Here is a 22,706-nt window from a genome sequence, read left to right as displayed (position 1 = left end):
ATTATGAGGAAAATAATATAGAGCCTATTCTTACCTCCCCATGCTCAGTGTCCTTCTGTGGTGTCTCTGTGTCCACCACTGACCCCTGCCATTTTTGTGAGGAACTCGCAGTCCAAAAGCCAATCACTGGCCGCATGGCTGTCCTATCTTAGTCAGTAATTGGCTGAGGACACAGAGACACCATAGGAGGACACAGAGCATAGTGAGGTGAGAATAGGCTCTTTATTAGTTTTTTTTTTATTACTGCAGCACAATATCTTTGTAAGCTCTTGCGAGCAGGGCCCTCATTCCTCATGAATGGTTTATAATTACATGTGTATCTCTGATTATGTAGTGCCTGATTTTTGTCTATGTATGTACATCTTAGAATCATAAAGTGCTGCAGAATCTGTTGGTGCAATATAAATAAAAATTATTATTATTATCTTTTTCTAAGTACCGGATAACCCCCTCCACCCCCCACACCTCAGCAATTAAGCCCCCCCTGCTTCTCCAACTAAGCCCGCCCTTCACTGCCAAGTCAGAAATTAAGCCCCATGCATCCCTCACTTCTACAATTAGGCCCCCCTGCATTCCCCACTTCTATAATTTGGCCCCCCTGCATCGCCTACTTCTGCTATTAACCCCTATCGTCCTCCCGAAGTCTCTTATTAATTCCCTCTTCCCTTCCCATGTCTACTATTAGCTCCCTATAAACACCCCCCCACACACACATGTCTAATGTAGGCTCTTTTTAGCAGATAACTGAAGAAGCCAATGGTGCTACATGGTTGATCAGTGTAGTCATCTTAACATAATGAAATGCCAACTGCCAGTCCTGTGCGTTGTAGCCTGCTATGAAAGCCAGATGCAATAATTAGGAAGGTTACAAAAGCACTTGTATAGTTGAGTGCGCTGCTTGTGTGCCGCACCCTGTTTGCAGCAACATGTGATATTCACACCCCAGCAGCAAAACCAGCCACATATATAAGAGAATCATGCCAGGCACCTTTATGTATTCATGATATTAAAGATTCGAAATGCGTCGGTGTTTTGAATAAGTTTCAAAATAAAGTGATAGGAATGTTTTACTAACAGAGCTGGAGAGAATTGTCATCCTTTCTTCTACATGCAAGACCCCAGTGTCCAGGGGCATCTCTCGCGTGCTCTGAAATCTACATATATAGGAAGGTGGATGCAAGTGAGTACTGACCCTGACTTTAACTATCGTAATGCTATTTTTAGAGAAAGTCCAGACAACACAGCCAGAGTATAAAATAAAATTGGTTTACATACTTATTTTATTTTTAATCTTCTTAAACTTATCTGAAAATGTAGAAAACAAAGGTTTTTGAAGAGATATTATTTTTAATATGTGTGATATGAACCGGTTAAAATATTTACAACATGGGGGGGCGTGGCTAGCCATGCAAGGAGAAGGAAGCATGGAGTAGGAGCTCCGTCCTAGGCCTTAGCATTTGGGGGTTCTATATGCTTTTTCATGGGGCTGAAGAGAGTGAAAGCTAACAAGAGGGTGCTGTCAGCGCCCCGGACCTCACACACGCCGATATCGAACTTTTTCTCACCCCTTTCCAGCCTGCCGGAGGACGCTGCCAGTGAGACCCGAGGACCGGCGCCATCTTGTGAGCAGAGGAGACGGCAGACTCAGCGGGGAGAAGCAGCACGTGAGCCTGCCACAGCTGCGACCGCACCGGAGATCCCCACATCCCGACGGGGGCCTGACAGCGGAGGCGAGCAGCTGAGACCCGGCTCGCAAGACGGACCTCCCCTTCACCAGCACGAGGCCCCGCCATCTTGCCGCCGCTTTAAGGAGGTGAGAGGAGAACAGCAGGGGCTGTTAGAGGAGACCGAAGAGGCATCTCCTCACTGGGGATCGGCGGGACAATGCGGTGCCCAGGGAACTGAGGTCCAGTCGCAGGGCCCTGATTCCTGCCCGAGAAGCAGTAAGGGAGCGCCGCCATCTTCCTCACACGCGCTACAAAGCCCCTGCCCTGCAGTGCCAGCATCTCAGCCTGCTGCAGCTGTGCACCGTAGCCCGGACAATCAGCCACACAGCGATAGCAGAATCCCTGTGCCTGCGGTGCGGAGATCTGGCACCTCACAGGGTCGTCTTGCTCTGGCTCCATCAGCTGACCAATTAACCCCTGCCTCACCGGACGCAGTGGTTGCACAGCACGTCTCCCAAGCTTCTGTAGCCCTGCAGACACACGATCTGTGCACCGCTGATCCCCACCATACCCTGACCACCCCTGGGATACAATATAAGCCCTCTGGCACTCCTGGGTCTGCTGCCCGCCTCATGACAGCCCAGCAGGCAATCTCAGACCCCCTACAAGAAGCCCACCTACTTTGGCAATGACGTCACTGCCCTGTCTCAGCCAGCTCCCGGCCCGTAGGGCAACAGAGTCTGTGGCCAAGACTCCCTCGCATGGCTCCCAGCCAGCACAGATGGTAATGGCGTTGCCTCAGGGTGAAGCAGCTACAATTCTCAGTGCCCATCCAGAACTGCAATCCCTGTTAGCGTTTTTACCCTCTAAACAAGATATTGAGACTATGGCCCTGGACTTGAAAACTGCTTGAAAACAGGACCTGGGAATAGTCAAGGCGGATGTGTCCACCCTGTAGACCCAAGTGCACGATCTTGAAACCTTTCAATCTTCTGTTCAGCAGTCTCTGGCTGAAATGCGAACCCAGATATCAACTCACTCTTCCCAACAACAGCTGATCTTTGCGCACATAGATGACCTTGAAAATCGCAACAGGCGCAACAATATCCGGATCCGTGGTCTCCCCGAGGCGACACGAGCAGCGGATTTGCTCCCAACCTTATTAGGCGTCTTCAACATGCTCCTTGGCCGTCCGCCAGAGACTTACATAGAAATTGATCGTGCTCATAGAGCTCTACGACCACAAAGTGGGGACCCAACGAGGCCACGTGATGTGATCTGTAGAATTCATTACTTCTCCGTGAAAGAGGACATAATGCGGAAAGCTCGCCTTCTTCCCGAAGTGAACTTCGATGGGGCCAAACTTCTTTTCTTCCCGGACCTGTCTAGGCGCACGCTTCGCCTGAGGGCTGCGCTGAAGCCATCGCTGGTTCATCTACACTCCCACAACATCACATACCGCTGGGGTTTTCCATTTGCTTTGTCTGCCCGAAACAACGACAAGACAGCGACCCTGCGCACCCCAGCGGGCCTGCCGGCCTTCCTGCAGACTTTTGAGCTCCCCCATGTCGTGCTTGCAGAGTGGGAAGCGATTCAGCAAAATCCCATGGCAGCTGGATGGCAACCTGAAGCCTCTTCTTCCCAGAATACCTACTGGTCCCAGCCTCCAAGACCGCAGAGATCTAGGAGGAGAAGAAGAAGCGCATCCCGCTCGGACTCTGAACTTTGATCTACTCCGAGACCTGGAGATGCGTGAGATGTCTCTGTGTTTGATGTTTATTTGTTGATTCTCTTTCTTTAGTACACCCCTACACGATGTTATATTGTAAGAATAACCCCCTAGATTAGTTATCTGTTTACAACTTGGTTCTCAGTGATGGCCTACCTACGCTCCTCACCTGAGCCTTGGTTACCTATACCCCCTAATAGGTACTCAGATGATTCCTACACATCTGTTGGTTTCAGTACACATGTTGTACGTGTTAGACTTTTTGCCACCTCTCTTATGGTGTTGCTATATTGTTCCCCTACCCTTTTTCCTTCTGTTTTCCCCCCTCTCTCTCTCCCTGTGCCAGCACGGTCTGTTTAGGCGATTTATGGTGTTCTCTCTTGTGCATTGCTCTATTGGCTGTTTCGCGTTCTTCGATGGAGACACTTAACATAACATTCTTAAATGTTCAAGGATTTAATGTCCCTGAGAAAAGATCACAGATTTTATATGCTATGCATAAAAACAGACATTTTATGCCTTCAGGAGACACACTTCCGCTCAGACAAGGTTCCTGCCTTCAGAAACCGCTACTATTCTCAGTGGTTTCACAGCAGTAACCCAGAGCACAAATCTAAGGGAGTGGCAATCCTTCTGCATAGATCTCTGCCGTGTCAAATTCATGGGACGAAGACAGACTCTGAGGCGCGTTATGTTTTTCTGCGCTGCACAATAGCTACTCAACTTTACACGATAGCTTGTGTCTATGCCCCGAACCGAGGTCAACAAACGTTTTTGGCTAAGGCTCTGGATGACCTTAATGCTTTTAAACAGGGCCACCTGATTGTGTGCGGAGACTTAAATGTACCGCTTCAGCCATCGGTGGATGTGTCCTCGGGCTTGTCTTCGTTCCCATGTAGCAAACGGAACAAAAGCAAAAGAGAGCTCTATGCGATGCAACTGTGTGATAGCTGGCGGCTGACCCACCCGGATACCCGTGATTATACACACTACTCCAATGTACACCACACCGAAAGCAGAATAGATTACATTTTCCTCCACCACCACCTGTTAGATAGGATAAATTCGGTTGCCATTGACAATATACTTCTCTCCGACCACGCCCCTGTCCACTGCAAACTCTCTTTACCCCAGGCCTCTGAGAAATCCTACACCTGGAGGCTCAATGAGTCGCTTCTTAATGACTCACTGTGTCTTGCGGAATTGAAGGCGGCGACAGACCACTTTGCGTCTGATCACGGCTCAGATATCACCTCCCCGCAGATAAAATGGGAAGCACTTAAGTGCGTGCTGCGCGGAATACTAATCAAGCATTTGGCCAGGTTGAAGAGAGAGGCGGCGGGCAAGCTGCGTAAACTATTGGACGCCCTTCAGACCTTGGAACTGAAACACAAGACGACACTAGCTGAGGGAGACTATAGAGAGCTGCTTAGGGTGCGGACTGAGATAACGACACTTTTAGCTAAAAAACACCACAGATACAGGCAAGTTTGTGCCAGTGCTTATTATGAACATGGAAACAAATCAGGCCACTTATTAGCCAGAGCGCTGAGGGATAAAAGGGCTTCCTTATACAATCTATAAAAAACGCATCGGGCCGCATAGTCAGGCTTACCTCAGAGATCCTAGACTCCTTTAAAAATTACTACACTAATTTGTATCATTTGCCTCCTGCAGCGGGAGCAGCTGTGGAAGATATACTCCAATACATAAACCGCACGGCTTTGGCGCGATTAGACCCGACCATCCTATTAGAACTGGAGAACCCGTTTAGTGCTGACGAACTCTCCGCCGCTATCACGGCACTCCCTTCCGGTAAGAGCCCTGGCCCTGATGGCTACACGAGTAAATTCTTTAAACTTCTACAAGCCGAACTCTCCCCGCACATTTTAGCGGCATTTAATGAGATCTCCCTTTCCTCGCCCTTCCCCTCTTCCTTCCTGGCCGCGCAGGTCACTGTGATTCCTAAAGAGGGTAAAGACCCTAACCTATGCGCAAGCTACAGGCCAATCTCTCTCATAAACACTGACGCTAAGCTATACGCCAAATTGTTAGCTCAACGGCTAGCGCCCCTCTTGGGAACTCTAGTCCACCCTGATCAGGTGGGGTTCGTCCCCTCCAGAGAGGCCAGAGATAATACTCTGAAGACCTTCTCTGTAATTCACTATGCTCGTGCCTCCAACACGCCATGCATGTTGCTCTCACTGGACGCGGAAAAGGCATTTGACAGGGTGGATTGGGGTTTCCTGAGGGGTGTCTTGGAGGGTATTGGGTTGGGTACAGTGATGAGAGAGCGCATTTTGGCTTTATACCAACGCCCGCAGGCACAAATTAGAATTAACGGGACACTGTCTGACCCCCTCATTATCCACAACGGTACAAGGCAGGGGTGCCCCCTGTCTCCCCTCTTGTATGTGCTTGTCATGGAGCACCTGCTGAGAGCTATTAGATTGAATGAGGAGATTGTGGGCGTCAAGCTTGGAGAGATACACCTAAAATGCTCAGCCTTTGCGGATGACCTGCTGGTGTACCTTACGGAACCAGAGAGATCCCTGCCGGCCCTAATGGACACTCTCACGACATACAGTACTGTGAGTAACTACAAGATAAATCTCTCCAAGAGTGTCGCCCTGAATGATTCCTTACCTCCCGGGTCTGTTAGTCCCCTGCAGCGACGGTTTCCCTTTGTGTGGCGTACTTCTTCCTTTAAATATCTTGGAGTGCATATTCCGGCCACACTAGTGGACACTTTCGAGCTTAACTTCACCCATCTGCTGGCCCAGTTCAGGGTGGATCTCGCCAAGTGGGATAGAAAGGACTTCTCATGGCTGGGCAGAATTAACATCATTAAAATGAACCTGCTGCCCAGGTTGCTGTATCTGTTTCAAACGGTACCAATCCAGCTCCCGCACTCCTTTTTTCAGGCAGTAAACCGTCTTTTCTCCCATTTTGTTTGGGAGCGACGACATCCCTGCTTGTCGAGATCCACTCTCTCTTTGGCAAAGCCTGATGGAGGTCTGGCCCTTCCAGATCCCCATAAGTACTATCTTGCAGCGATGTCAACCAGGGTGCTTGATGGATTTCATAATCGAGACTCTAAATTGTGGGTCCACTTTGAAAACATTCTGTCGCCCTTTTCCTTACCGTCTCTCCTGTGGATTCGTCCTTCCGCGTGGACAGGGACAAACCTATCTTCCTTGCCTCTAGTAGCCCACACCGTCCTCCTGACATTTCGCTATGTAAAATCAGAAAATCCTCTCTATGTAGCCAATGGCCCTCTCACCCCTATAACACACAATGTAGAGTTTCCGGCGGGACACACTGACTCCTCTTTTTTGAACTATCCCAAGCATCACCATCTCTGCTTTAGAGAGGTCTGTTCTCCAACTTCCCTTTCTCATTTTGAGTCTCTTATCCCTGATCAGGACAGGACTCCTAGGCTTAGATGGCAATACATGCAACTGTCACAGCTCTATCGATCCCTGTCTCCTGCGGCTAATCTCCATAGACAGCTTACAGCTTTCGAGGAACTTTGTGTTCAACTTGAGCCCCCTAGGCACACTGTTTCTCTACTGTACACTTTATTAAACACACCAGGTGACTCTTACAAGACGACTTTCCAAATAGGTTGGGAAACAGAACTGAATCGCACTTTCACCAGGGAGGAATGGGACAAGGCGCTATTCTTCTGCCATAAGTCCTCAGTCTCCAGCAGAGCACAGGAGACGTTCTATAAAGTCCTATCGCGGTGGTATAGGGTCCCGACCCTGCTCCATCGGTTTTATCCATCAGTCACTGACATCTGCTGGAGATGTGGGACGTCTAGGGGAACGATGACCCACATATGGTGGGGTTGTGCCAGGCTCCAGGGGTTTTGGTTGGAAGTGGTCGATATTATATGGGATATTACTCGTATAGCCTTGACAAATGACCCAGCCACGCTTTTGCTGTTGATCCTCCCTGGACCTACAGCGAAACTTAAGAAGGGCCTTATTAAATCCATATTATTAGCTGCAAAGACGGTGATTCCACAACGGTGGTGGTCGGAGACTCCCCCTACAATAACTGACTGGTTTGAGGAGATCATGCGTTTACAAAGAATGGAGGAACTCAAAGCAGAGTTCCACAATAAGCCTCAGCCCACGGCTAGGTTGTGGTTTCCGTGGATGGCCTTCCTAGATTCGCCCTCCTATATGAGTCAAGCTGTAGGGCCCAGTGACCAGGCTCAAGGTGTGACTCCCTCCTCGTAAACAGTTTCTTATTTTGCCTGTTTTCTCCTGTAACTTGGACCGTGCTGGCACCTCCACCCCCCCCCCCCCCCTCTCCCTTTCCCCTTCCCTTGTCCCCCTTTCTCTCCCCTTCTCTTTTTTCTGGCTGATTACCTTCTAAACCTTCTTTGCTTTTCCCTGGTTTGTTGGTTTTCTGTCAGAATCAGCGCTCTACAAGAAAGGCGCATACAACTAGAGCTAAATGCTACATCGGCTTTATTGTTATGAACGTGTATGTTGTTATTATTTGACCGCTGTAACTGGCTCTGCTGCTGAGCGGAATGCCGCTGTAAATGTTTGTACATTATTTTTCGACCTTTCCTAATAAAAGCCTTAAGAAAGAAAAATATTTACAACATATACTATAATGTAAAATGATACCAACTTCAATTGCCTGATACTGTATTTGTATAAGGAGTTTATGACTTTTATTCTTGCTACATAAAAAGATATGGGTTCTCTGGCTTAATATGATGGGTGCTACCAGAGTTTTATGGAATTTGTATATTTTACATGTGTTTGTGTGGGTTTGATATAAATTCACTGTTTCTTTTTCCTATACCCCAAAAGCCAATTATCTTCTAGTATATTAAATTCTTAATATGAAACCTGGGTTAATTCAATTATTTGAACATAGCGTGAATTCCTGAAGTCATGCATTGTGATGTAACAAATCAACAAAATGTTTTAAAAACTATTTTGGAAGCTAGAATCTATTTGGATATAATCGTGTTCTATGGTTGGTTTTTGAAGAGCACAAATGTTTTAAAATGAGAAAAAAAACACAGTACTTTCCTCTTCAGTCCCCTATGATCCAGTGCAGATGCTCTAGCCGTCAATAACTGATCTTTGTGTATAGGCTGGTAATAGTTCAACATGTCATCACTGCAGCCAGTATTTGTCTGCACTGATGAAAAGCTGGCTGGGGAGTAAGGTTTGTTTTGTTATCATAGCACTTTCTTTTTTTTTTTTTTGCAAACTATCAACATCCCTTTAAACATATTTGTGTCTTTGTATGTGTGTCTGTGATCACAATATGAATCCTGTTGGGCACAAGGAACAATATGAATTCTTTTCAGCACAATGCTTTGTTGTAGTTGTCATGTCAGAATTAGTCTTTGCTGGAGTTAGTAGGTATGAGTATGTTTACTAAAGTACACCTGACACTCCAGCATAAAAAACACAACTCTTACAATTATATGTTTACCTTTTGTAGGAAGTTTAGAAATGTTAATCCGAAATAAAAAATCTACAGTGCAACAAATTATTTCTGTGTATCTTGTCAAGGATTTTGCCTGTGAAGTTACTGCTTTGCCACCAACCAAGTTACTAAAGAGAAGTTGTTTTCTGCCCTCAGAATAATTCGATTTATGAAATAATATTTGAGTATATAGCATAGATTCCTTATTTAAAACTATGTGGCATACGTTTTTGAGTTATCACAAATTTACTTTTTAAGGATTTAAAGGGGTTGCCTAGGATTATTCACAATCCACAAGACGGGCCATTAATGTCTGATCAGCAGGATGCCAACTGCCAAGTTTGCCGATCAGCCATTTGGCAGAGCTGCTGCACCTATATATATTAGTGTCAGAAGAGTGTTGGAAGCTCTGTGTCATCTATTGTGTAGTGTTCGTGTGGGTATCAATGAAATGTGTTACAGAATTCATTAAACTTCATAAAGCTATAAATTAATTGACAGTGAGTGTACATGATAATTCATTGACAACTTTCTGAGATCTCTCTACATATAATAAAATAAGACCGGCAAGGTTCCCCATATTTCAGTTGAATGAGCAAAAATGTTGAGTTAGGGGTATAACATAGGGTATAATGACATGTCTTGAAGATAAAAATCCAAACAAAACTTTGGAAAGAATACTAGGAGGGAAAGGAACATTAACCAAGTGAAAATACACAGCTATCAAGATTTAATATGAATCCTGCTCTGTAACAGAGTGTGAAATTACTTGTTTACATCTCTTATCTGGGAGCTAGCTGGATACGGGCAATTCACAGAAAAGCTTAAATATAAACCAGACTTGTGCTCGGCCGAATATAACAAAGCCCTCAAGTCCCAGGGAGCTCTTTTTATGCTTTTATACCTTGCAAGCAACCAGGAGATTAAAGTTCTTGCCGATATCACTGTGTCATTGTTGGCTACTACTTTATTTTGTGTCTGCAAAACTAATATGAACATAGCAATTGAATGGATTTTATTTTATGTTCTTAGATTTCCCTTAAAGTGTACCTGTTTTTTCAGGTACCTTTTCAAAATAAGCTGTCCGATTTATGTATGTATGTATGTATATGATGAGTAGCACTGTGTCTGGCCATTATTTAACTTAGATATGGAATTTTTCATCATATTTTATCAGATCAATTGTCTTTGAGTCCCATACACTGCACACACATAGAAGAACCCATACTTCTCTTCTATCTCTTTATAAAACACCCTAAGAAGTAGCAGAAGCGTAAAGAACATTTAGAGCATTACTCTAAGGACAGGTCAGGATACACACAGGTGATGCAGATACAAGTGCAGCCCTGATGCTGCCCCATAATGATAATGCACTGCCGTTGCTAGAACAGAGCAGGTTATAGGAACCCTACAGTTTGTGCCAGGAACTCAAGCATTTGTGGCAGTTGGGGGGGGGGGGGGGGGGTCTGACGTACAAATGTATATAAAAATGTACTTTTTAAAATAAAGTTATATTAGTTAATAAGTTATATGTTTTTTTATCTGCCTGTTTTTGAGTATTCACCCAAAAACTTGCATTATCCGAGATTTGCGCCCAATTTATCATTTGCAATTGCGACAATTTTCTGACTTTTTTGGCCACTTTTTACTTAAATACATTTACTATGGCAGTGCTTCATTTTAATAAATTAGTCACAAGATATTGAAACAAAATATACACCAATCCTCACTAGAAGGAGTAGACTCCTTAGTAAATGTCCTCCATGGTGCCTTTCATATATCTAAGTCTGCATTCATATATCTGTCTGTGCTTCTTTTATATAGCACAAGTAGTCAAAAAGGCTTTCTTACTCCCACCCCTATACCTGAACCTGTTTTGGACTCAGCTTTCAGGTGTCAATCAAGCAGAGAGGTGGTAGATAGAAGGTATTCCTGCTTGCAGCAGATCAGGAGCTTGGGAAAGCCTCTTTGACTACTTGTATCAAAGAATAAAAGCCTTTTTCTCCATTCTGGAAGTAAAGCTGGATATGTGAATGGTGCCATGTGTCTCCTTGACCTAAGAACTGTCTAACAGTGTCAGTAGTTTTGAACCTGAATTACAACTGACAGATTCCCTTTAATGTTTGACTGGAGTGGAAAGACCAATCAATTTGCTTTTATTGTTGTGACTTTGCTGCAGTAAAGAGAATGATGATTGACCTTGAGGAGATCAACCAAAACACTGCAGATACACAATCACGTGTTTCACAATGTCAGTGAGCTATCCAGCACTTACTAGGCTTTGCTTACACCAGCCAGAACCCTACTCCACACTGATGAGGGGCAAATACCCTGAAACATCTGTCTGTGGATGGATAGCTTGCTTGGGTATTTACCAAGCCCTGTCAATTTTGACTGTGGCTTTTTGGAAGATGGTTTCCTTAACTGGAGATCGCCTTGGCTTGGTTGGGCTAGCTTGTTGGCATTGAGAAACATGTGATGATGTCTTTGCAGAATTTTTGCACATTTTTCTTAAGTAAAGACCCAGAAAGAAAGACTCAAGAGACTGGACTCACCAGCCAGTGGTCCAGAGGGGTATTCTACCCTGCCTCTACTTTGTGCCTTCTGGCAGCAATAATCACTACCTTAGAAGTAAGCTTTATATTCTCTAATGCATTTTACACCAAACACCTCAGCCATTTTATGTGTTAGCTTATTTCAGTTTTTTATATTTACAATAATCTAAGGTTAAGAAGAAGTCCCTGCTTCATAAGACTGTACCTGGAATGAATCCAGTTACTGAAGATTTTAGCAGCCAGACCTGTGACTGCAATGACAAGAAGAAGTTATGGCCAACAGTGATTGCTGAAGCAGACACAAAAGTTTGATGGCAGCAGTGATTGCTGGAGCAGTTACAAAATGTTATCTCTTGAGACAATTACACTTAAACAGACTTACAATTAACATATCTGGGTCCAGAAAACTGAATTAGATTGTGTATGAACATTTATCAGACATTTTTATACAGTTCATGACTTTCAAGTAATAGACACTTGTCTGAACACACCTGAATTTATTATTTTTTGTATACTCTATTCTTTACTGTTTTTATTCTTAGCTTGCAGTATTAGGCTATGTTCACACAACGTTTTTTCAGCTAGGTTTAAAATAACTTTGGACTTTGGGTGTGGCTTAATTGAAAAGTCCATTGAATTTAATAATAAAAACGGAGAAAGAATGGTGACAAAAGAAAAACTGTGTGTGAACAACTAATAAAAAACGTCCACTGTTCGCAAAAGACGTCTGAAAATAATGATCATGTTCATTATTTTGACGTCCGCGGTAAAAACATCTGTTATTCAATACACTGTGGGCATTGGACTCCCATCTTCCCATTGACTTCAATGCATTGTTATTGCAGTCAGTTAAATTGCGGCAAAAACTGGCGTTTTTTAAATATCAAAGTCGGGCGCCTTTTCTGAATTTTTGATGTTGTGTGAACATATCCTTAGGCTGGGTTCACACCTAATATTTTGGTAAGTCTTTGTCAGCAATGTGCAGTAGCCTGGTGTTTACTGGGCCTGTTTTTACTTTTATATGCCACATCCGCTTGCTTCTCAGCTTCCTGGCAATGCGGGAGATAAACTGATCACTGCTAGTCTTGATTTATACAGCTGACCATGTCTTTTGACAGACTGGTTTCTCTACCTGCCTGGAACCTGGAAGATCAGAGCGCCGCTCCTATGGGGTTCCGGACCGGGCTCTTGGTCATCATAAAGGAAAACTGAAGCCAGTCTCCAAGAGATGGCTATTAGGTTTCATACCCTGGTCCCAACTTCCTCTGTCTATTCTTGTGATCCCCGTCCTAACTTTCTCTGCTTCCTGAACTTTATTACCTAACCTCTTGCTTGACTTTTTCACTATCCGATTGTTACCTGATTTTGTACTACGCTGCCCGTTTGGTTCTGACCTTGCTTGTTTGACTATTCAATATTGTGTTTGTTTGTCTGTTTTGTTCTGTGTGCACGTATCTAGTACAGGGAACGTCTTTGTGGTTGTCCACGCCTAGGGCCATTTGAGGCAAGTAGGTAGTAGGGACAGTTGGTGGGTTCAACATCATGGCTTACTGTTGTGTTTTGTCCCTGCCTACCCACCCCTTATTTGTAACCAAAACCAGGAGTGAAATCAACACAGAGAAAAGTGAGTTTTAGACTCATTGTTGTTTTTTCCCCCCTAAAAATACTGAACAAATGCTGACCAATGTGTGAGCCCAATCTTAAAGTGTTACTGTTGCTACAAATTTCAAAATCTGAATCAATAGGGGGTGTGAAATGAAGCAAGTTTGTAATTTACACTATATTTGTTTTGTAATCATGCTTTAAAACAACGCTATGCTTATCTAAAATAATAATAATAATAATAATAATAATAATAATAATAATAATAAATAATAATAATAATAACAAATGTTAATTACAAACTTGCTTTATTTCACATCCCCTGGTAATTAAGATATTGAAAGTTATTACAACAGTGACACATCAAGAGTCAGTATTATGGCTGCATACAGCCATATAATAAGTTGAAAAAAATATTACAGACAAAAGATTGTGAAATGTTCCATCAGACTTCTTATTGACAAATGTATTCTCTCCTAGATTTATGTCCATCAGAGCTTATAAGGCAGTGTGTTTAGGCTGTATGGCTCTCTACTATAGGAGGCATACACGTTCTATTTACAGGCTCTGCACACAGTTCTCTCATATGTGCATAGGCCCTTAACTTGTACAGATATAGAAAAATAAAGGGAATTTCTTAATTTAATATGCACTTCCTATACAGTAGTTTTAAACCACAATTTATTCTGAAATATTTTATCAAAGCTAATCTATACATTTTCTTTTCATCTTTGCCTTTATCCAGTTACCAGCGTCAGATGCCATTTAGCAATTTTTGTCAAAGATCATCTACTCCCATAAACGGATGATTGCTTTTTGATTGACAACTTGTTCAGATCTTGCTTTCTCTGATCTTGTTCACATATTCTCTAGGGAAGGGACTCTGCTCATGTAAACACAGCAATTTCTGTGAAAATGACTGAAGACTTGGTTGATTTAAAGTACCCAATCTTTTTAATGCAATGCTGTTATATTGGGTTTGAGGTATAAATACCAATTACAGGATCAGGCAGCTTCTCTTTGCATACTGTATGTCATCAGTAGACTAGGGGCAAACTGATGTCTCTTATATGGAAGTTGTTATTCTGAAAATAGTATACACTTTGTTTTCTAGGTGTAATACAGAAAACATGAGCAACATATATGAATCAGCAGCCAATACCCTTGGAATCTTTAACAGTCCATGTCTCACTAAGGTGGAACTGCGAGTCTCTTGCAAAGCGATATTGGACAGAGATGCACTCTCCAAGCCAGATCCCTGTGTTATCTTGAAAATGCAGTCACATGGGCAGTGGTTCGAGGTAAGAGTACAGAATATCTATTTATGGTTGATAATTAATAATTGTTTCCAATTTTAATTTAAAAAAAGGATGTACAGTATATGGGTTGAATAGTTTATTCATATCTATTATAATGGCATTGGGAAAGATGGTGAAAAGTACACTACACTCATCATCACTAGGCATCACTTTTGAGTTTGTTCTTAGCCTATGAACCCTTTTGCTCAGTGCATAGATGAATTCATTTGTAAGTGCAACCCCAAACGTTAGGACGTCATGTAATATTCCCTGCAGCACATTATAGATCTATTGTTATTGTGCAGCTCGCTGAGCATACCAGTCATGACTGCAGCAGTAACTTTATAAAGGTGAAAAATAGGTTTTATTATGCCATGCAAGGAAGGGAGAGGGGGGCAGCAACCAGTCATCTGGGCAGGGAGCTGTCCATGACGAGTCATGGCTCTCTGCTTGTCAGCGCAGGGATGATTGACAGGTAGAGAGGCCACTAATGGGTCTCTCTGCCTTCATGCATAGGCATTGTAGATAAAGGTAATAAAGATACCATTCTACTCAGTGTCCTATACCCAGGGCAAATATAACTTCTGAGTATATTCTCCAAACTTGCTGTTAAATTTCTCTTCAACTGGCAATTGTTGATTGAACAGACCAAACTGTGGTCCTAGACAATGATTTCTGGAAGTGTTCCTTAGCCATGCAGGAATTTCTAGTGCAGAATCATGCTTAATTTTATTTTAAGGCTCTTAGATCACAAGCATCTAATATTGACTGTTGGGCATGTCCCTTGTGCACATAGGTGTCTCCAGATTTAAAGAATATTAGAGTATTCAAAGTCTTATCAAGGTTATGTTAAAGCATACCTGTCATGAAGTCCACTGACCCAGTAGTGAGTTCCATTAACTGTGACAGTAGTGTGTATGACCCTTACGGGATCAGAGTAGGGGTCGTGTACATAACCGTCAGCACATGTTCATAATTATGGAAACTTGATCTTTCGGCTGCAGGGTGAAATTCACCACCAAACAGGTCAGTAGGCTTTGTGACAGGTTTTACAATTTTTAGATGCAGTTTTTCACTATTTTGTTAACCTTTGCCCATCTTTATGTCTTTAATATGGTCTTTTTATACCCATTCATGTGACTTTTTTTGCAAATTGCTCCTCCAGCTCCTTTTTTTTACTGATACAACCTTCTTTTCCAGCTTTTTGTTGCCCTGTCTCAACTTTTTTTTTTTTTTTGATGTGATGCTGCCATCAAGTTTTAAATGAGTTACTTTCTTTCATGACATAAAATATCTTTCAACATCTGATATGTGTACTACTGTAAAAAAAAAAATATATGGGTCTATGAGATTTTCAAATGATAGCATTTTACATGTATTTACATTTTACACAACTTTTTTTGGACTAGGTTTGTAAATATTTGACTCCAAACTTCCATACTAGTTTTCTGGTGTAAATTGTTCCACATTATACAAAAATACAGTACATAACTATTGAGGTATCAAAGTAATAAGAGGGAAACTATCAGCAGGTAAGAAGTATGTAACCTGCTGATTTGTCCCTATAGTGCATAAGGCAATGATTATGAAGGTCGTTATGTGAAACTTTGTATTTTATTAGATATGTAAATAAGCCAGTTTGGTGCACTGGGGGTGAGACTCCTACTCTCAGTGCACTGATCCTCCACAGCTGGCCCGCCCTTGCTAATGAATATTTATCCAGCATTCAGAGTGATGTCACTGCAAAGTGGTGGGCAATTATTCATCAGAAGGGAGGGGCTGGTCAGGGTGGAACAGTAGTCCTGTCCCGAGTTCACCAAACCACCTCATTTCCATATCTAACAAACAAGGAAAATCACAAAATTGCACAGAGGATGAATGTAAGAAAATTACCTTCATCCTCAGTGCCCCGAGCACTATGGGGACATAACAGCAGGTTAGATGCTTTTAACCTGCTTTTGATTTCCTTTAATAGAAATGACACTGTTATGAGATATACAAATAAATTTGGTAAATTGGAAAGTTTAGCATAACCTCACAAATCAAAAAGTGTTACTTTAAGAAATGTGAGGCATAACACATTATATCGGTCATTGTGCTGGCATCCAGATTAGCATGCAGAAGAGCCAGAACAAATCTCACAAGCTCAGCTATTCAGCCTCAGTGTGCTACAGTATTTTGTTTCTGTAGTTTATGTTTTTGTTGTCCTTGCTATTTATTATTTTGTTAACTCATTTGTTACATGTACTTGTACATGTACATCTTTTAAATGCAAGAAATATGAAAACACTACATTCTGTGTGAGCTGGCCTCCTAAATGTTCTCTGCCGCCCCTGTCTACTTTTTCAGCTGGTGTGAAACTCACTCCACCTGCTATAAGTCCACCTGATGGAGCTATCTTTTCTGAGTAGCAGTTAACGGAGATTATAGTATTAAGTATAGGTATATTAGTATATAGTATTATATTGCTCCCCAAAAGATATAAAATTCACCAATATATACTTATTACGGGAAATGCACATAAAGTGCTTTTTTTCCCTGCACTTACTACTGCATCAAGGCTTCACTTCCTGGATAAAATGATGATGTCACGACCTGACTCCCAGAGCTCTGCGAGCTGTGGCTGCTGGAGAGGATGATGGCAGGGGGACACTGAGGGGAGACTGAGCATCCCTTTTGCCATCATTCTCTCCAGCAGCCACAGCCCGCACAGCTCCGTTTGTTGGGTCGTGACATCACCAGATTATCCAGGAAGTGAAGCCTTGATGCAGTATGTGCAGGAAAAAAAAGCACTTTATAAGCATTTTCCATAATAAGTGTATATTGGTTATTTGTATAACTTTTGAGGGGCAATACAATACTTTAATAAAATTTTTCGCCAGACTTCTTTTAATGATGGAAAACTTCTCAAAGAAACCATTTCGAAGGTTGCTTCATTTTGCATTCAGGAAGTAAGTTAACAATAAGGCTGGGTTCACACTACGTATATTTCAGTCAGTATTGTGGTCCTCATATTGCAACCAAAACCAGGAGTGGATTAAAAACACAGAAAGGATCTGTTCACACAATGTTGAAATTGAGTGGATGGCCGCCATTTAATGGCAAATATTTGCTGTTATCCTAAAACAACGGCTGTTGTATAGAAATAATGGCAGTTATTTACTGTTATATGGCGGCCATCCACTCAATTTCACCATTGTGTGAACAGATCTTTTCTTCTTCTTTTTTAATCCACTCCTGGTTTTGGTTGCAATATGAGGACCACAAAACTGACTGAAATATACGTAGTGTGAACACAGCCTTAGTAAAACTGCAAAGATTTCCACAGCCTTTAAGCATACTAAATTTGCTAGATCCAAAAAACAGAACAACTAATGCAACAAAAACCATACTCATTGTATCTTAGCTTTTAAATACAATGAGGGCTATACTGTACTGTTTAGACAGGTTATAAATTATTCAAATAATCCACTGCCTATGGGCAAATCAATATTTCATGAAATAGTTAATCTATGGCTAAACAGTGGAGGCAGCTTTACTTTGAAGAAAGTATAAATGATTTCCTTTCCCCATAGTGAAGAATTCACTTGAAATAATTTGTATCCTTCCCTGTACAGCGCTATTATCATGTATTTTACAGTGAAGATACTTGTCATATTTAATCAGCCTCCTTACAGAAAGAAAATGGCCATGTTTCTTGTCTTGTGCTTTATTGTAGCTTTCTCATTCTTTAAAACATAAATGTAGCACACTGAAAATATAGACTGCTCATCAGTTGGAGTGTCATCAAGAGCATTCACTATCTATTTAATTGAAAGAATACTATTAAAACACACATTTCTGCCACCCAGAAGCATTATTGTAACTTCCTAAGATTTATAGAAAATTCACATTACATGCTTCTTATTCCTGTCTTTCGTCAGGTATCAAAAACACAGATGTACAGAAGTGATGGGTCTTTGAGGAAGTGTTCTGTTATCTGTCATGGTTTCTGCATACCTTGCAAGAATAGAAAGGATCCTTATTATTGTGCGGAAAAAGAGGGATTCCTGCAACCTTGTAGTAGATTTCATCCAAAAGGAAAAGCCAACACAGCTGGGAATCTGTAGTAAAGATTTTCTATGTGTGTCATCTTCAATAGAACTTTGGCTTCCATGTGAAATATAGGAATTTGCCATTGTTAAATGAAATTGCCTATAACATACTGTATATAACTGGGTAAAGGAAATTGGTTAGAAATAAGGTATAGCTTATGTTATCTAAATAAAATTCCATGTACAATATAGAACTAGGTAAAGGAAATTGGATAGAAATAAGGCATAACTTATATTATTTAAATAAAATTCCATATACAATATATAACTAGGTAAAGAAAATTGGATAGAAATAAGGCATAACTTATATTATCTAAATAAAATTCCATATACAATATATAACTAGGTAAAGGAAATTGGATAGAAATAAGGCATAACTTATATTATCTAAATAAAATTCCATATACAATATATAACTAGGTAAAGGAAATTGGATAGAAATAAGGCATAACTTATATTATCTAAATAAAATTCCATATACAATATATAACTAGGTAAAGGAAATTGGATAGAAATAAGGCATAACTTATATTATCTAAATAAAATTCCATATACAATATAAAACTAGGTAAAGGAACTTGGATAGAAATTAGGCAAAGCTTATATTATTTACATAAAATTCCATATATAAAATATAAGTGGGTAAAGAATAGGTAAAGGAATAGGTAAAGACATAGCTCATATAATCAAAAAAAATTGCCTATGCTATATATAATGGGGTAAAGGAAATTGAATAGATATCAGGTATAGCCCATATAATCGGAAAAAAAACATTGCCTATACTATAAATAACTGCGTAATGGAAATTGAATAGATATAAGGCATAGCTCATATAATCGAAAAAAAACATTGCCTATACTATATATATATAACTGGGTAATGGAAATGAGATATATGTAAGGCATAGCTCATATAATCTAAAAAAAAAACATTGCCTATACTATATAACTGGGCAATGGAAATTACATAGATGTAAGGCATGGGTCATATAATCTAAAAGAAAAATTGCCTATACTATATATAACTGGGTAATGGAAATTGAATAGATATAGGGCATAGCTCATATAATTGAAAAAAACATTGCCTATACTGTATAACTGGGCAATGGAAATTACATAGATGTAAGGCATAGATCATGTAATCTAAAAAAACATTGCCTATACTACAGTATATATAACTGGGTAATGGAAATTGGATAGATATAAGGCATAGCTCATATAATCTAAAGAAAAACATTGCCTATACTATATATAACTGGGTAATGGAAATTGGATTTATATAAGGCATGGTTTATATAATCTAAATAACATTGCCTATACTATATGTAAAAGGGTAATGGAAATTGGATAGAAATGAAGCATGGCTCATGGCTGCATTTTCTTGATCATTGTGTGAATTGTACCATTAGTCTGTATAGGAGTTATCTTCTCTTTCAAGCTGTTTTTAGCATCAATTACTGCAGTTAATTAGCGACATCATTCAATACCTCACAGACTTAAAAGATAGGAGTGACACATCAAAGTCATTGGAAGAAATTAGCCAATATGGATTCATACGGATTGATGTTTCTGTCAATGCTGGGAAATATGGATTGAATATCCTTATCTGATAATGCCTCTGTGTACCCCTTATTCCACTTGGTATACGTAGAACGTAATTCTAAATGGAAACATCAGATCAATTGGAATATATATAGAATGATGACAGCTTCACTCATGCTTGAGGCTTTGACGTGTTTATTTATCTTTGTCAATGAATCTTGTGATTCAGCCAAAAACGGAGGTTTGTTGAGAGAAAATATGTATAAAAAGTTATGATTGAAGGGAATTTTTTTTACCTTCAAAGGGAATCTGTTAGGTGAGTTATGCCACCTGTATGGTGGACAGCATGAAATCTCTCCAGACTCCCTAGTTTAAAAAAAAAATATATATATATATTTTTCTGTAAAATGCTACAGCATATTAGAGAAGGCATAGCTTTAAACTGAGCCATGTCATGGGAAGAAATGCGATCTGGGCATTTGGTCACCCAGGCTTCTAACACCTGGCTTGGCTTGACTGACAGACCTCTCCCAGAAAGAAAAGTCATTTTAATGTGAACACAACATAAATTCTTAAAACATACTTGTTTATTTATTTTTTTTAAGCTGTAGGGTTTTATTAGTTAACTGATTTTGGTGCTGTTATTAAGTGTACTTCAGATTCTTTGGACCAAAAATGAATATTAAAACATATTATTTCCTACAGTCAGACAAACCAAATGAGCCCTATAATGTGTACAGTATATAGCAGAGATATGCCCATTTTTCTGTCCTGAAAACCATGGAAAGCAGTAAAAGCTGTTTTTGTTTGTTTGCCAGGAAACCGTGCATTGCACATTTCCTTTACTTTTCATTCTGCCTAGCATTCTTTCATGATTAGAAGGTAATGCTTATCTCCTATATCCTCCTTCCAACCACTTAGAGCCTCTACTTATAGCCTAAAAGCTATCAAAATTAAGGGAAAGAAAATATACAGGCATCACAATACAATGAAAAGAATGAGCAAGCACAGAAAAACTGCGACCTTTGACACCTTTATTTTCAATATACTTAGTACAATAATACTTAGAATGGCAGAGGAGGTACTAAGAGTAATGGTACAGATCATGCTTAGTGTTTAATGGATGCAGTATCGGGAGCTGAGCATTAGGATCACACATGTCAGGAATAGACATCCCTTGATGCTGCAGTTAAACCTAGAATCTGTAGCTGGCATGGATATGAACTGGCTACAGATTCTTAGGAACATAGAGCAAATACCATACTAGTAAGAAGTAAAAAAATACACAGGCATACAGGAGAATTCAAAACACTGATACTAAGCATTTCACATAATTGAATTAAATTCCAAATATATATATTCATGAACTCTATAGATATAAGGAAAGTTGGTTAACTTTACATGTACAATTCAAGCACCTCCATAATGCACAGCTATTTCTCATTGCCTACATTTTAGGGTATAGGACCAGAGCTGTTTCCTTTCCCTTACTTCTCTGGCCAATCAAAGCACATGCATTACACTTCCTGCTATGCCATGACACAGTGCTGGAGAAAGTACACTAGAGTAAACACGCTGCTTTATGGGTGCTCACTGGTCAGAGATGAGAAGCCTTAATTTACCTTGGAGAAGCAGTGTGGATCATCTATAACTAGCAGACTGTCTTACGGTTCGCAGGCACACAGATCAGGCTTTCTCTGTCTTTGTCTCTCTCCTGCACATAGTGCATAGCAAACCCTATCTCCACTTCCTGTAAGTTGTCCTGATTTAGCCATTAATCGACCCGTTTTTTGGGGGTAAGAAGTAAGTAAGAAATATGTTAAGAATCACATTGGATATCATTTGGAGGGATGTTGCGTGGCGTGATCGTGACCATTTGATGTTTTCAAATAGATTTCTGTTTCCTATATAGCATCAACATATTCTTAATTATTATTGTGACCCCTCACATTAGTTAACTTCATCAGTAGGGTTCACAATCTAATTACCTTATCTGAGACACATACACATGGAGGCCAGTTTCATAGGAAACCAATTAACCTATGGGTATGATAGAAATAGTCTACTGATGCTACTAATATGCATTTAGTTGTCTGATATAGAGCAGAGAAAAGAAATCTAAGCTTACTATTTGAACAATCTGCACAGTATCAGCTATTTATGTGCTAAGCTTTATAATTATAACTTCCTACCATTCTTATGTTGTAGTTATTTTGTTGTTGTGCTTTATATGTAGATGTGTATTAGATGTGGCCCTGCACTGTGCAGTTTATTAGCAAACACTTCCTACAGCAAACAGACCTAATTCTGAAGATATGCCTAGTGTCTATGTAAATGTGTGAATGTGAGGACAAGTCACTGTGAGCTGTGACAGACTTGTAAATTCACACCTTTTACATTTTTGCAAACTCTTTAGATTTATTTTTAGATGAAGCAATTTAACATTACCTAATAGAAGGCATTTTGTTTTAGCAATTGCTGCTTTTAATTCAAGTTCAGAATAGTGTAAAAAGAGACAGAAAAGAAAAACACAAGGGGGCGCCTTCTGGTGTAGTATCATCTAACAAAGTGCAAGTGCAAACACAATAGAAAAAGTGTTAACCACACTAACCTATTGGAGTTGTGCTGATATGCAGGCACAATTCTACAGTGAACTTGATTGTTCTCCTGCCAGACTGGGGAAAGTGTGCTGACAAACTGTCACAACATGACTAGTGTTGATCGAACTGTTCGAGAAAAGTTAAGTCGAAC

The 22,706-nt window shown here is 40.6% G+C and overlaps 1 protein-coding gene across 1 annotated transcript in view; it reads left to right on the top strand.

The window, feature by feature from the left end:
* Positions 1-22,706, top strand: part of CPNE4 (copine 4) — a 282,805-nt gene that overhangs the window by 64,715 nt on the left and 195,384 nt on the right. The window contains exon 2 of the mRNA XM_069958337.1: positions 14,137-14,323. Coding sequence (XP_069814438.1) covers positions 14,153-14,323 — 171 coding nt within the window. The 5' untranslated portion in view covers positions 14,137-14,152. The remainder of the gene's footprint in view (positions 1-14,136; positions 14,324-22,706) is intronic.

This window comes from Dendropsophus ebraccatus, chromosome 2, assembly GCF_027789765.1.
Source record: "Dendropsophus ebraccatus isolate aDenEbr1 chromosome 2, aDenEbr1.pat, whole genome shotgun sequence".
In the NCBI taxonomy this organism is placed as follows: domain Eukaryota; kingdom Metazoa; phylum Chordata; class Amphibia; order Anura; family Hylidae; genus Dendropsophus; species Dendropsophus ebraccatus.
This window is presented reverse-complemented; position numbering and strand designations above follow the sequence as displayed.